The sequence below is a fragment of the Vipera berus genome (genome assembly GCF_964194415.1).
Source record: "Vipera berus genome assembly, chromosome: 2".
Classification (NCBI taxonomy): Eukaryota; Metazoa; Chordata; class Lepidosauria; order Squamata; family Viperidae; genus Vipera; species Vipera berus.
Genome location: NC_138203.1, coordinates 46,044,231 through 46,060,570, shown reverse-complemented (window position 1 = coordinate 46,060,570; position 16,340 = coordinate 46,044,231). Strand labels below are relative to the sequence as shown.

Below are 16,340 nucleotides of genomic sequence, written 5' to 3'. Positions count from 1 at the left end.
ACTCCAAACTACAATTAGCCCTCAATCTAATATGCTGCTGGGCAATTGCAAATCACAATGCCATAAAGAGTCCCACTTAATATTTATCAAGGTGATCCACTGGAGACATGAGAACATATGACTGACTTTCCATTTTCAACAGCAGCAGGAAACCAGCCGTCCATAGTGGATACTGGGAAGAATTAAAAAGGTTTGTTTTGTTTCAAAGAAAAACGTTTTTCCTTCAGTAGCCTTCCTTAATGATCACTTTTCCTGAAACCATTAGTATCAGAAAACCATTGCTCTCTAGCAGACTTGCTAGGTGATCAAGGAATTAAACCTCCCAATTTCCTTTCATGCCAGCAGGGCTTTTTATAATCAATGTTTCTTACAGACAAAAATGAGAAAGCTTTATTGGTCTCTCTCTCTCTGTCTCTCTCTCTTACACATAAAACTAAATGATGGTAAAAACAAGCAGACTGAGTGAAAGATAACATTCCAATGATTTTTTTTAACTAAGCAAATGCCAAAACATAATTATGGTGAGAATGAATCTACTAAATTATACCACTGCTTTGAAGATCCTTTATCACTGAAGATCTTTACAGGTAAGCCTCAACTTACAGCGACAACCGAGCACAAAATTTCTGTTGCTAAACAAAACAGTGGTTAAATGAGTTTCTCTCCTTTTATGACTTTTCTTGCCACAGTTGTTAAATGAATCACTGCAGTTGCTAAGTTAGTAAAATGGCTGTTAAGTGAATCATTGCTTCCCCATTGATTTTGCGTGTCAGAAGGTCGCAAAAGATGATCACACGCATCCAGGATACTGCAACTGTCATAAAATACATCCAGTTGCCAAGCCTCCGAATTTTGATCATGTGACCATGGGGATGCTACAACAGTCATCAGTGTGAAAAATGGTCATAAGTAACTTTTTTCAGTGCTGCTGTAACTTTGAGTGGTCACTAAATGAATCGTTGAAAGTTGAGGACTATCTGTACTTTATTATCTGTTCTTCTTCCTTGAAAATAAGAATGAACTAGCTGAGAGAGGCAATCTGGGTATTAGAATTCTTAACTAGTCATCAAAGATTACCCTCCCCCCCGCCCCCAAAAAAGACATGCAACAGGAAAGGGGAAAACATACTGTATGTTCACTCATTGGTGGGTTTTTTTGGAAACTAACATGATTAAAAATAAATTCTATTACTAATACTTATTTTGCTGCACAGTGCCATCTACCACACTACTGTATATACTGTACTTATCATAATCCCTTACTTTATTAAAGAGCTGAGGTTAGGGTAAATAAGCTAGCAAAGCAGAGCATTCCCAGAAAAGTGCAATCTGTTTTGGTGACTAAGATGGCCACAACCACACAGTTTCAATCACTGCCTCTTATAATACTCATGTAAATCCTTCCACTCCTGAGAGGACCTGCCCTAATTACTCACAAGACTGGAGGATGTTAAAAAGTTAGTTCTAATCATAAATTGAAACCTCAGCTTTATTAAAATGAGACTTGTTATGTAATTCACATTTCAACCTGGCAGCACATTCATACACCTGAAAATTCTTTTGTTCTAATCATAGTTTCCAGGAAATGGTCCCCAATAACCAGATCACTTTTCTTCTGTTTCTGAATGAGCTAACTCCAGTGACTCATCTTTTCTATTGCTGAATTTTTTGTCATAAATCTAAAGGTCGAAGGGGGGGGGGAGAGGAAAATAGGAGGAAAACAATTCTATTAAGAGAGTTAAACAAACACTTCTACAATGATTCACAACATGGTCCTATGTATGTTTACTGGATGTAATGCAGAGTTGATCTTTAGAACACACTTCTTAAATGTGTGTTATTTGAAGGTTCTCTGCACTATAAAGCTCGTTGTCCATGACATGGGAGGAAGAGTGAGCTAATCAAGACACATAATAGTTCTTTAACTATTCATACATACTGTAGCTTTTCTAAGCACATATTTGAATGCTGAATTATCTTCACAATTTATTTTACATATAACTCATGAAAGACATGTATTTGGTTAATGATATTTAAGTCGATCTTAACTGAATGGTGCACTGGTAGCAAAGTTTAATGTATTGCCTTATGAATATTTAGGACACGAAAATCACTTGTAATTGGCTCAATAACAGGGGGTACAAGTTTATACAGCCTGATCTAATAATGACAGCATTTGTACAAAGGCTATAATGTAAAAATATACTGAAAGTGAGTTTCACAGCCGCTGCCAAATCGATGTTGCTAAACCTCCAAGTCCAATGATACATGCAATATTCCAGTTGTTTCATCGGGATCTCGCATGCTGCTGCATATTAGCTGCCAGTTTTGATTATCAGCGGTCATCTATTACAGAATGACAGAGGACTGCTCTCCTTGCACTTCCAGCAGATGTATTATATATCCAAAGCTTACAGCTTCGGCCATCTGTTAGACTCAAGTCCTGAAGAGACAAAAAAGCCACTTCTATTCTATTCTGCTTATTGCCAGCAGAAATCTTTGAAACACAGCCATAAAATCTAGTAGCAAATTGTCAGCCCACTAGGTAGACCAGACTAGGAAATCAACTCCACAGGAAAGCTATAACTACTTTTGCTGAAATTGGTTAGCCCGCACTATTTGCAAAAATGTTACAAATCTTCTTAAGCTGTCCCATCTCCTCCTCTTCTGCCTCCCCCTCCTTTTTAGTTATTTAAAAGATTTATATAACCTCCCATCTTATAACCAACTTTGGACAGCTCCCAATCAAAAGTATAAAACAAAATAAAATTATAATAAAACTGTAAAACTAAACACATTAAGAACAACAAAAATCTGGCACCAAGTTAAATAGTTTCTAATCCCAGTATATGGGCGGAAAGCTGCTACAGAAAAGGCATATTTAGTAGTTCAGTGATTTATAGAAGTCTCTCTGAGATGCTTTTGAATGTGACTTTGTCTTAAGTTTCTGTGGACTGGCAGCGATGGTGGCGGCAGTGGCAGGTGGGAGGAGATGCCTTTGTGCATGTGCACACCAGTTGTGCATATGGAGTTTCCCACGCATGCCCATCGCTTGCATGGCCCAGTTCCCAATAGTCCACGGACCAGTAATGATCCACGGACCAGATGTTGGGGACCCTTGTACTAGGCAATAGACCCTGCATACCTATGTTATGATCATCTTCCTTACTCTCTCCATATATGCACAGTTTTGTAAAATGTATTCATTAGCAGACGGACATTTTTTTACTGTATTCTTCCACAAAAAATAGCAAATTAAAAAAATATAACACTAGTTTATTAAATCGTATTGTTCAAAATGGATTGGTGATGAACTTCTCACTTGATAATTTTGAGGTTTGTTTTGTACGCCTTAACTCTAGCATTTTAGTTCTGTCTTGAAAAGACTTCGACCTACCTCAGGTAGGAAAGATCTCATATATCCCTGGTCACTTACAAATTAACTGGAACTGACAGAACAAGGAGTTACAGACAGAACTAAGTTGACTCCATGTATCCTTAGAAGTTCCTTTACGTGTTCTCAAGTAAATATTTAAAAAGGATTATTCTAAATATAACTGCCAAGACAGATGTTGAACTCATTAAATCAACTGGTAGTAAAAACTACCTGCTGCAACACAGAACTTATATTTTATTTACTGTACTCTAGACCCTAAAAGCTACAATGTTGTGTGAATTTAGAGCTTCTGTTGGGTGCACCTCAGTCTTCAACTATGGCTTTCAAATATTTTTTAACCTGCTCCCACAGAAGAGTTGACATTTATTTACTTTTATCTCACCTTTACTATTTTTAAAATAACTCAAGATGGTAAAGATAACCTCATACTCCTTCCTTTTTTTCTCACAAAACCCCTGTGAGCTGGGGGGGGGGGGAGCAAAGTCATCCAGATGGCTTTCTGGCCTAACACAGGAGTAGAATTCACAGACACCCAGTTTCTAGCCTACTGCCTTAACCATTAGGGCAAATTGGCTCTCAATTTAGGATGGTATAGCCTTCTGTATGAAACTGGCAACTCCTTTACTGTCTATTCTTCCTCTACAGAGATGACATTAGTGAAGGTATGCGGTGACTGTTAAAAAATATGAGCCTGTGGGGGGAAAAAAAGCATGAGAAAGAAACTAAAAATTGTTCCGTTTTAATTTTCTTTGGTATAAGAGAGAGGAAAAGAGAAATGTTGTCAGGATTTTCAAGATTGATATCAACCCTTTGGGATAGGCCATATCAAAAAATAACCCCCAAATACTAGCGTTTTATTGATACAGGGTATTATAAAGAATCTTAAAAGCCCTGGTTTAATTTCTTTCTCACACATTTTTGCTTCCCTGAGTTGTGCTCATGTTTTACTATCAGTCATCACATACTTTTTATGTGCTGTACAGTTCATCCAATTTCATATTACTATTGTTGCAACAAACAAAAAATGTCACTTATTTCAGGAAATACTGTTAGAACATATAAACATCCAAGGGGCCAAGATGTAGGCCTTTTCTAAACATGGCTGCTTATCACAGAAGACAACTTCTGAACTTCCCAGTAAGATAGACAACATTGTATGTGCCCTGTTTGTTTTCCAATCACTTCCCTAAAATAGTTGACACATATTTTACATTTAATTCTCCATTGGCCCTCTGAGAAAGGCCATGTCATGAAATAGATACTACAGGGATTCCAGGATTCTTACTTTATTGTGCAGAATATAACATAATCTTAAAAGCCTATACTTTTTCTGTCTCATTTTATACTAAGCAAAATCAACATTGGCTTACCTTGAGTTTCTTTATCCTATTTCCTTCTATCTCTTTATTATATTGTAAGATGCCCAGAATCATTGTATTAGTAAGGCAGGAGGTACAGAAATCCAATAAATATATCTATATATATATAAATCTCTGGTCTGGGTAATCCCTTGTCCAAGTTCCCCTTCCATGGCTTTATTATAGCTTTTCTAAATTAGCTCTAAATTCCTTAATATTACTTTATACCAAATTCTTTTGCGCTATATTTTCTTGTTTAAAATCCTTACTTACTCTTCACTATCATCTTTCACTACCAATTCAGTGTTCCTACACTCCGAAGACTTCCATTAGCCTCTAGAACAGCCTGTCATATTTTTAGCAATCTCCCTTCAACCTTATAACTATCCCATTAGCACTTCTAACATAACTATTATAGTACTCGTAACAGCGGTATATTAGTTATCTGACACTTCATTGATTTATCTAATCAACTTTTTCAAGCTGTAACAAGGTATTTGGTAATTGTACATTTAAGTTTCAATAATATTCAGTATGTATTAATATTCCCTTTAAATAAGTATACAACACACATTTTTGCATCGCTAGGCCCAATATTGTTATTTGATATGTGATGCTGGTTATATGGGCATGCTCAGATTACACAGTTGATGGGAGACATACTGTAACAATTGCCTGGAACAAATTTATCTTGGCTAGAACTACTGTATAAAACGTGCTCAGAAGCCACCAAAACAAACTTGTTCTTTTAATTAATATTGTCATTTTTCTATTTTCAGAGACCCCAGAAAACACACTCTGAAAACAGTAACAGCAACTATGACAACAATCAGCTCCCTGTGAAATCTGTCTTGAATGCAATTCATTCTCTTCATGATTTTATTTTCTGTACATCAGGGGTGTCAAACTGCCAGCCCACGGGCCGGACGCATCATCCAAAAGCCACACCCACCCCATTGCCGGCAATGGCAAAGCCGGCCCAATACGTTGCACGACATCATGTGATATCGCGAGTTTGACATGTCTGCTGTAGATAAATAAGATATAAGTTAGTATTGTCCATTTATTTTTACCTCTTTAGGAGTCACTCCAGGCATACGAATGTCCAGTGCAAATTCTGATAAACCTAGTGGAACCAGCTGCCTGGTGCTACCAAGACATTCATTGGAATTAGATCTAGTAGCATCTTTATACCTAAAAATTAATAGGAAATTTGAACATTATAACAACACTTGTTATTTAAATATATATTTTATTGGCTTGTCATATTTATCTAGATGTTCTATTAACTCCCGTTACTGTTTTCAAACTTCAAAAGTATCCCTTTTATAGAAAAATGGATTAGCCACCAGCTCACCTATTGGCTAATATATTATGGCCATGAACAGATGTACAGATTGCCATGTATAGTTGGAAAGGAGAAAGGTATAATTTGAGAGGAAAGTTTACAAATTATTAAAATTCTGATCTGTTAGTTAATAAAGTTAACATTATAAATGTACTAATAAATAAATTTTATGTTGCAATAATACACTAACCAATTACAATACATTTATGCATAATGCATTATCATGCCAATTCAAATACTAACATCTATGTGTATCTAGTGTAAAGTTTGAAAACTCTAAGAAAAAGGGCTTGAATTTCAATTCACAGAATATATTAGTAAACTACTGTTTAATCTCTTGTACTTCTAGCTTTTGCCTAATCAATTTAATCATAATTTTTACATGGAATAGTCTAGAGAGAGCTACATGGTAAATATGTTTTCAAATTAATAATAACAGATCCTCGATATGATATAAAATATATACATACATATATACATACATATGTAGATTGCACATATGACCATAATGTCTTGCAAAGGAGAAAAAAAGGTAAGTTTGCTTTAAGAATTCATCCTGAAACAGATATGTTACAAAAGATTAATCTAACAAGCTATAGATGGCCTGAAACCTTTAAAAGAGCTATTCAAACCCAAGAGGAAGAAAAGTCACAAGTTTCCATAACGAAATTAAAGGTAAAGGTAAAGGTAAAGGTTCCCCCGCACATGCGTGCTAGTCGTTTTCGACTCTAGGGGCCGGTGCTCATCTCCGTTTCCAAGCCGAAGAGCCAGCGCTTGTCCGAGGACGTCTCCGTGGTCATGTGGCCGGCATGACTAGACGCCAGAGGCGCACGGAACGCTGTTACCTTCCCACCGTAGTGGTCCCTATTCTTCTACTTGCATTTTTACGTGCTTTCGAACTGCTAGGTTGGCAGAAGCTGGGACGAGTAACAGGCGCTCACTCTGTTACGCGGCACTTGGGATTCGACCCGCCAAACTGCCGACCTTCTGGTCGACAAGCTCAGCGTCCTAACCCACTGAGCCACCGCGTCCCTGATAACGAAATTACTCAACTATAATTCAACCACTGTTATTATAATTACGTACCCAGGAAAAGCAGTGAACATTTCAATGAACATTTCAAGCATCCAGTGACTAGCATAAGCAACTAAATTCTTCCAAATGAGTTTATTGTTGTTTACCATTATAGAGGCTATTGTTTAAAACATGTAACACATTTATCAGCATTGACTCTGAAGTGAAGCAGCAAATACCGATAAATAAGACAAAATGTCTCTAAATCACTCACCTCTTAAAGACAGAAAGAGGGCTTCTGAAAGCCCAACAGCTGTTTTGAAAAATAAGGAACAATATTAGCAAGTTGTTAACAAGGCCAGCCATGTCCACCCTGCTGTTCATGACCCTATTATGGCAGCAGCGAAAGGGCAGCGCAGCTTTATCGGCTGTGATCCTGACAATTAGGCAGTGGCACAACTATCCATTTTCTTCTTCATTATGATGTTCTCTGCAGGCATCCTACAGAATTTGACAGACCATCTGTCTCAGAAGGTGGTATGCTTTAAATCAGAAAGATACGCCAATACTCTCCTGTCTTCATTCAAAGTGGCAGAAATTGGGGGTGGGAATTGCAGGTGGTACTAAAGAGATATTTCCTTTGGAGTATTTTTGTCCAATGAAAAGAAAGTAGGGATCACTGCTCCAGAGTTTTCTTAAGTCTGCCGTCAAATCTCCAAGACTCTGTTGTCAGTCCATTCCACAATGAAAAAAGCTCCTAGTGGCATCACAGAAAACCTAGGTCATGATTCAAAACCTGTAAAAATAGAAGCAATGGATGACTAACATGTTATGTATTTATTTCTTAGGAAATTGCTATTAAAGCTTTTTCAGACATTAGGTATTTTACAAACTTCAACTCAACTCAGCCTTGGTGGAGCAGTGGGCTAATGCCTCCTTAAGTAACACCAGCTGCCTGCAATTATTGCAGGTTCGCATCCCACCAGGCTCAAGGTTGACTCAGCCTTCCATCCTTCCGAGGTAGGTAAAATGAGGACCCAGATTGTTGGGTCCATTATTACAAAGCTGACTTTGTAATAATGCCGCTTGGGGGGGGGGCGAAAGCCCTAATAAGCAGGCATATACATAGAATGAAGGCTATTGCTAAGCACATTTAATTTGTGCTTAGATTGTAAGCCGACCTGAGTCTTCGGAGAAGGGCGGGATATAAATGGGATTAAAATAAAAAATAAAAATAAAACTCACAGTTTTACAAGCTTTGTTGATCTACTTCTGAGTCTTTAAACATTACATAGCAAATCTCACAAGTCTGAGTGTGAATATGTCTGTCTGTCTAGCTATTTATGGCTACATCTATAAGCATATACAAACATTTTTTGTGAATATGATAGTCTATTAAATTAGTCTTATCAATTTCCCGCAAGCATTCAAGTAACAGGATTTATAAAACTAAAATCCATTCAGTTCTAGCTCTCTACTTCAGAAAAATCTATAGGCTGAATTTGAAATGAAGCATACTTTCCCCAACTATTTCTATTTTTGTACACTTTAGAGTATGGATATGCTTAGCATTTACATATAATATTAAAAATATATAATTTAATAAAAAATGTGTGAGGTGTCTATTCTTCCAATCTAAAAGCTAAAAGCAGGCAGCAAATAGCTATAATGTCTTACAGATTTTTAGGCTATAATTGTGCAAATGCTTTCAGCAAATTAAGTTGCGGGAGCTGAGTGTCTATAGTTTCTAAATATCCATTATTTTCTTTATATTTCCCTTGGCCCATTTCATTTCAATTTATGATACAGTGTATTAACACTTTGCTGTTATTTCTACTGCAGCAATTACTTGGCACTCAAAAAAAGCTAACATATACATTATTCCTAGAAAAACAGAAATATTCAAAATAGCTAGTATTTTTTTTTTAATCCCATTTATATCCCGCCCTTCTCCGAAGACTCAGGGCGGCTTACAAGCTTAGCAGTAGCCTTAATAATACCATCTCAATTTTTTATAAAATATGTTATTAACTGTCCAAATTACAATTATAAATATTATAAACATATGAAATATGCCTTCCACATTCATAGTTATATCTGCTTATGATTATATACTCAATTTTAACTAACAAATAGGCATATTAAAAACACAAACACAATGTGCAAAAGATTGAAAAAAACACCCCCCCAAGGTTAAGTTTCATTAACAGTGTTTTCATTATTTATGAAATGCTTGAATTATATTAGGCTGAACAAGTAACAACAAATATTTTTCAGGAAAACTTTCTGTGAGAAAGGAAATAGAAATGAATAAAAGGAAACAAGACAAAATAAGGAATATAATCATAAAATTACATGATGTTTTTGGTTAATATATTAGATCTGTGCTTTGGCTTTGTGCTAAGACATGCTTCTGACAGAAACATCAAATAAAAGAAGAGACAGGAATAAGGTCAAGCAGAAAGCCTAGACAACTACTGGTATTTTGATTTTTTAGAGTCAACACTGCACATTAAGGGCTGAGTAAGCACTAAGAGGAAAGACATCTGAAACAGAGCCCCAGGGCTCTGCCACTCCTTTGAAAAAGGTGTTTCTTAATGGATGGAAGAGTATACCAAGCATCTCTTTCTCAATCATTCAACTGCACTGGAATGGGCTCTAGGCTATTTCTGCATACACATGCATGGCTAGCCACTTTGCTTTGCATCTCTCCCAGCAAAACAAAGTGACGTTAGCTTTTAGTATACACGTCGCTTTTGGTATACTTGTGGAGACAATATCTCAGCATCAGGAATTTTTTTAAAAAATACCCCTAAGCTAATTTTATCAGGGTTTTCCCCACCTGGCTACTGTTTTCAGATATTCTTCTGCAACGGTTTGTTTATTTGGAAGTATGTATAGCTAGTCCACATCCTTTCCATTAGGAAGTCAGTTCCAATAAACTCTGCATCAACTTACCATTTTAATAGTAGGCATTTGTTTCTTTAAGAAACTTCCCTAAATATATGAATTTCTATATGTCGCTGTTGAGTCACAAGCTGCACTGCAGACCACAGAGCTGATCCAAACTGCATTTTAATTTGAGAATTTAATTTGGGAAGTGTGCATTAGAATCCCTATTTTAGGGAGATGAAAATGAATGAATGAATGAATGAATGAATGAATGAATGAATGAATGAATGAATGAATGAAACAAGCAAACAAACAAGTGGTCTTCCATAGGCCTATCTATATATCCCACCTTGCATATATATTTTCCATCCCTTCTCAATCACTCCAAAATATAAGAAATGTTCACTTTTGGAGATGAAACTGACACTGACTTTTAAAAGCATATTTCCTGTTTATTGCTGCACTGTAAACCTGTAATCTTTAATTTCTCTTGAGAGACTTTCAGCTTGCGCAAAGAGCTTTTGAATGGTTATGCAGTGCTGCAGACTGCTCATATAGTAAAAGTAATAAAATTATACTGCTATGTGCATGTTATATTCCATTGCCCAAACCATACATATTCAAGAACTGATCCATCTAACAAAGAGCACAATACTGATTAACAAGGCAGCAAGACTCTCATGAAATATTTGAGTTTTTACAGACCACAATGAAATCACTCAGGTATGACATACATGTCAAAAAGTAATGGAATTAGGTTTCACTTTTCAATATATTGCTAAAGAAACTGACAAAGTGGCTCTATGAAAGTAATACATTTTATTTAGTTAATAATATCCTTAAAGAATTATGTAGTTAATGCTATATAAAATATAACTTAATACTTAAATCATCAACATAAGAAATGTTTAGTGCTGCTACCATTTAATACTCTGAAGGCCAAAATATATTTTAGGATTAACAAAACACTTGTGCTACTATTGCCAGAAATAATTTGTAACAAACAGTTTGACTGTTAGGTTTCTGCAGAGAATGATATGGTAGGAGTCTAATATATGCTAAAAGTCAATGCTGATAAATGTGTTCCATCCAAAAAAGGTGCTGGAACTCCGTTCTGGGCGTTCTATGACAAAAAAAGCCCTGTGTATACTATCCTGCATATGTAACCCTTTGATTTTATAAAATTTTGGAAAAAAATTAAACAAGAAATTAATTTGTACAAAGAACGTGCATATTTCTGAAGTATCCAAATGTTGCGTTTCAAAATTCTAAAAATAAGCAGGAAGTATGTAATGACATCTGACATTCTTTTCTCCTTACTTAATAGAGAATTCTCAAGCAGAGAATTGTTCCCTCTCCTAAAATTCAGCATATACGGAATTGTAAAAATGTCCAGTGTCATCATCAGCAAAAAGATTTTCCCAACCTCTTGATCGCTCTGTGAGTTCCTACCCAATGGGGAATTGTATTCTGAGGGTGCTTAGAGGAAAATAGGTTAGGAAAAGTTAAAATAGGCTCTTAACTTCCTTAATATTCTGGAAGCACAAAGCAGGACACAACCATGAATGCTTAACACTACATGTACTTTCTAGTTATTCATTTGCAACTTACTATTCATTATTCATACATTTCCTTAGAAAATGTCACAGTCAAATTTCCCAGTAGGATGAAGATTATCCAGATGAAATCTAGTATCACACAATATATTTCCACTAGCACAGTGAAATATTATTCTCCTGTGTAGGAGCTCCTATGTAGTATACTAAAAACTTGTATGGGTAGATTAGTAGGTCTTATTGAGGATCTGGGGGTCTTGATGCATGTTTTTACATTATGATGCATTATTTTTACATTTCCTCTGATGGAAACATAATGTAAATTTTCTTCTGAACAAAAGCAGCAGTGTTGTAACCAGCAGTATAAAAGGTGTATAAAACAAAGGTTGCTACACAATTACAACTTAGAAAATAGCTTTGATTATAAACTTTCTAGTGGTTGCAATACTGCATTCTATTTCCCACCGGAAAAAGAAACACGCTATAAGGGATGAGTTCTGTTTGAAGCAATACCAACTTGAATTTTTATTGTAAGAAGAGTTCCAGTTCTGCATAGAAATGCTAGTTCATTTTAAATGTAGCTCTGTAAGTCTAATTTTAATGTTTCACAAAAGGGTTTTGCATAGGACTATAGAAACTGATTGTTTAGAAAACTGCATTGTGAGAAAATAAAGCCTTGATACTATAAAAAAGAGAAGCACTAATCAAATCAAAGATAAGTTCCACGAACTTTTTATCTCAAATAATGCAGTGAATGAAAGATTTTAAATGGAAAGGGTTTTTTTTCCAATCTTCCATAGCAAAAAGCAATTACACTGTTCAAAAATCTGAAATATAGCACTCTCCTGGCCTAACACACAAGATAAATATCCATGAATACATCCGTTTGATTGGAAGACGAATGTCTGGGGAAACATCACAAATTTACTTAAGTTTACATAAAAAACAGCTGAAACAATAAAAATGTTCCAAACATACAGCACAGTCAGTAAACTGTAAATCTCATTTAGAGTACAGTCTTTGTAAAGCAGAAACATGTTAAGGAAGAGGATAACACTACAGCTAATTAACTGGTTTGCAAAACTCCAGATAACCAGTGGATGGCAACAAAAATGTTATACAACATAAATGTGTGTTGACATCTTGTGGTAATAAGATTTTTGCAGGCAAGATATGGTAGACTTACTAAAACAAAGATTGTTCTAGAGCACATTAGTTCTCTTACTTCCAGCTCTTTGAATCCGAAAAGCTTTATTATGTTTGGACTATGGAAACATTTGAAAAACAGGGTTAATGTATTTATTTATCATTTTTTTAAAAAAGAAAAAGAAATGAGGACTAATGGATTTAATGACTGGAAAAAAGATGAACTGAGCTGAAGATATTTCTGGAATGGTTAACAAGGACAGGAAATTATGATTTTATTAATATCTGTTGAAAAGAAACCAGAAACCATCTACTTTAGTTTTCTTGATTATTTCTTTCTCTTTTTTGTTTTCCTTTTTCTTCTTTTGCACCTGATTATATTTTTCTTTTCTCTTTCATTCTTCCTTTTCTTTATTAGTTTTGTACTAATGAAAAAATATTTAATAAAAATAATTATGATATAAATTTTTTTATTGTTCTAGCTTTCTATTCTCAGACTTTATTGTGAGGAGATAATCCTGACTGGCTTATATCTGCTGTGAGAAAGCAAGAAAAATTCAGATATTTAGATGATTTTTTTTTAAAAAAAGAGTTGGATAAATAGTCTCTGGATACCCTGGGTCAACAAAGGGGAGATTAAATTGTTTCCCCACATGCTAGCAACTGCAGTACAAAAAGGAACAGAAAAACTTTTTCATGCATGACCATCAAGATAGTAGAACATGCAAAATAGACTGAACTGAGTGGATAGATAAGCTTGTTTTGAAAGTTGCTTTCTTTGTTTACTTTCTTCTGCGCAGAAACTAGCCCAAGATCCTTATCATTCATACAACTATACATGGTTCTCTGAAGGTAAGTCACTTTTAATATTACATTAATTGTAATATTACATTACATTGCAAGAGATTTAAAGAATTCCACTAATTTATATTGAGAAAGTGATTGTACCTTACAAGTCTGAAAAAATCTAGACAGTTACTAGGTGGCAGCAGAGAATCAGAAACCCTAACCCAGACATGTAGACCTATAGAGAAAATAAATATACTTTGACTATTGAAAGTCTATAAACACTATCCATCAACCAAGAAAAAGAGCATAATGTAACATCTAGGAACAAGATGACACTGAATTATTGTACCTGGCTAGGGACATTGTATTCTCAATAGCTTATTCTATCTACTTAGATAATGGGATTTAATGGTGCTTGAGAACAATGCTGAAATTTAACTCAAAGATGCACACAGAGAAAAAAAGAAGTCCATAAAATTTCAGGAACATTTTGCACTTAGTTATGAATTTTATTGAAGCTACGGTGTTCAGAACTTAGTATTAGTATTTCCTTGTGCTTTTGTGTATTTTACATAACTTCATTAATTCATATAAATATATTTACCTTCTGACAATAAGATCAAAGCTTTTCTTGACATTTGGAGCAAAAGAACAACAGATTCTATTTTTAATTATTTTGAACTGCTTCTGTAACCAAATTAGTGCCTATTTTCTCTTCAAAAGCATGTTTTTTCTCTCTATCCCACATATCAAAACATCTCCTGAAAAACTCCCTTGAAAAAGGTAATCATAATTATATTATGTGGAGTAGCAAGAAAATCTAAAGACAGTCATAAATTTGGGGGTCCTCAAAGATAGGGAAAGGTTGTTTACATTCTCCCTAATAAGGATTGATACAGGAGAGATAGTTTGTCATGGATGTGCCTGTGGCCTGGCCACTGTGTAGGTGAGTAGAGAGATGGCCCAGGAGAAACTATTTCAGGAAATCCTAGATCCTAAAATTGTGATTTGCTACTCTCTGGATCACCATCAGAATATGTTCTTGTTTTTTTGTAGTTGCTGACCCACAGTAGAGAGTGAAAATGCAGCAGAACAACAATATAGGGTATTTCACAGGCATAGCTTGCATTTTGCAAAATATTGTCAGGGTTGAATTGGCATATTCTTCCCAGAAAGGGGCATGCTTTTCAATTTGATTATTTGCTGTTGGCTGAAAAAGTTTTGTTTTGTAATCTTTCAAGATTTTATTATTAGTTTGGGTTTTGCATGTATACTAACGATTTTATTATTGACAGTATTTGGTGTGTTTATTTCGTGATCAGACATAGCCCAAAGAAATAACTGGTTTTGTTAGATGACGATAACATGATACTTTTATTGGGAGGGGGAGTGTCACGGCACCTGGAAGTCTGAGAAATCTGGAGTTTGGTATTTGGAAACCCAGATTCCAAAGAGCACAAATTCAGTAGGGGTAGTGCTATTGTCTTCATAATATTGTGCGTGTTTTTCCTATAAAGGAGGAAAAAGGAAGGCAACAAAGAAGAAACAAACTAATTTAGGACTTGGTCATTTCTCACATTTATGACAAAAAGAGAATCAGCAATGTTATATCAAACAAGTCTACTACCAAGCTCCCAGAGTGATTTGGAGCTACAAGTCATTTGTTCTTCTGAAAAACTAGCAGAGGGTATGCATATTGCCTTGAGTTCTAGAAGAAATATGGAATATATATTTAACCAACAAATATTTTGCTTCCTCTTCCAATGGTTTCTTTATGTTACTAACTTAAAAATCATAATATAACTTTTAGAAATCAGAATAACTTAATACTACAGGTGAAACTCGAAAAATTAGAATATCATGCAAAAGTTCATTTATTTCAGTAATGCAACTTAAAATGGGAAACTAATGTATGAGATAGATTCATTACATGCAAAGCAAGATAGTTCAAGCCGTGATTTGTCATAATTGTGATGATTATGGCTTACAGCTCATGAAAACCCCAAATCCACAATCTCAGTAAATTAGAATATTGTGAAAAGGTGCAATATTCTAGGCTCAAAATGTCCCACTCTAATCAGCTAATTAAGCCATAACACCTGCAAAGGGTTCCTGAGCTTTTAAATGGTCTCTACGTCTGGTTCAGTAGGAATCACAATAATGGGGAAGACTGCTGACCTGACAGTTGTGCAGAAAACCATCATTGACACCCTCCATAAGGAGGGAAAGCCTCAAAAGGTAATTGCAAAAGAAGTTGGATGTTCCCAAAGTGCTGTATCAAAGCACATTAATAGAAAGTTATGTGGAAGGGAAAAGTGTGGAAGAAAAAGGTGCACAAGCAGCAGGGATGACCACAGCCTGGAGAGGATTGTCAGCAAAAGGCCATTCAAAAGTGTTGGGGACTTTCACAAGGAGTGGACTGAGGCTGGTGCATCAAGAGCCACCACACACAGACGGATCCTGGACATGGGCTTCAAATGTCATATTCCTCTTGTCAAGCCGCTCCTGAACAACAAACAACATCAGAAGCGTCTTACCTGCGCTAAAGAAAAACAGACCTGGTCTGTTGCTCAGTGGTCCAAAGTCCTCTTTTCTGATGGGAACAACCTTTGCATCTCATTTGGAAACCAAGGACCCAGAGTCTGGAGGAAGAATGGAGAGGCACACACTGCAAGATGCTTAAAGTCCAGTGTGAAGTTTCCACAGTCTGTATTGATTTGGGGAGCCATGTCATCTGCTGGTGTTGGTCCACCATGCTTCATTAAGTCCAGGGTCAACACAACCGTCTACCAGGAGATTTTGGAGCACTTCATGCTTCCTTCCGCAGACGAGCTTTATGGG

General features: G+C 35.7%; 1 protein-coding gene across 7 annotated transcripts in view; it reads right to left on the bottom strand.

Annotated features, from left to right (window-relative positions):
• PAM (peptidylglycine alpha-amidating monooxygenase) overlaps nt 1–16,340 on the bottom strand; it is a 152,869-nt gene that overhangs the window by 91,369 nt on the left and 45,160 nt on the right. For 6 of the 7 annotated variants that reach the window (XM_081320261.1, XM_081320264.1, XM_081320265.1 and 3 more), the window contains exons 2-3: nt 7,391–7,912; nt 5,828–5,948 (exon numbers count right to left, since the gene is read on the bottom strand). In XM_081320261.1, the coding sequence (XP_081176387.1) occupies nt 5,828–5,948; nt 7,391–7,500 (231 nt within the window). In that variant the 5' untranslated portion in view covers nt 7,501–7,912. Of the gene's footprint in view, nt 1–5,827; nt 5,949–6,572; nt 6,618–7,390; nt 7,913–16,340 lie in introns of those variants that run through there. The other variant, XM_081320266.1, reaches the window with a different exon arrangement.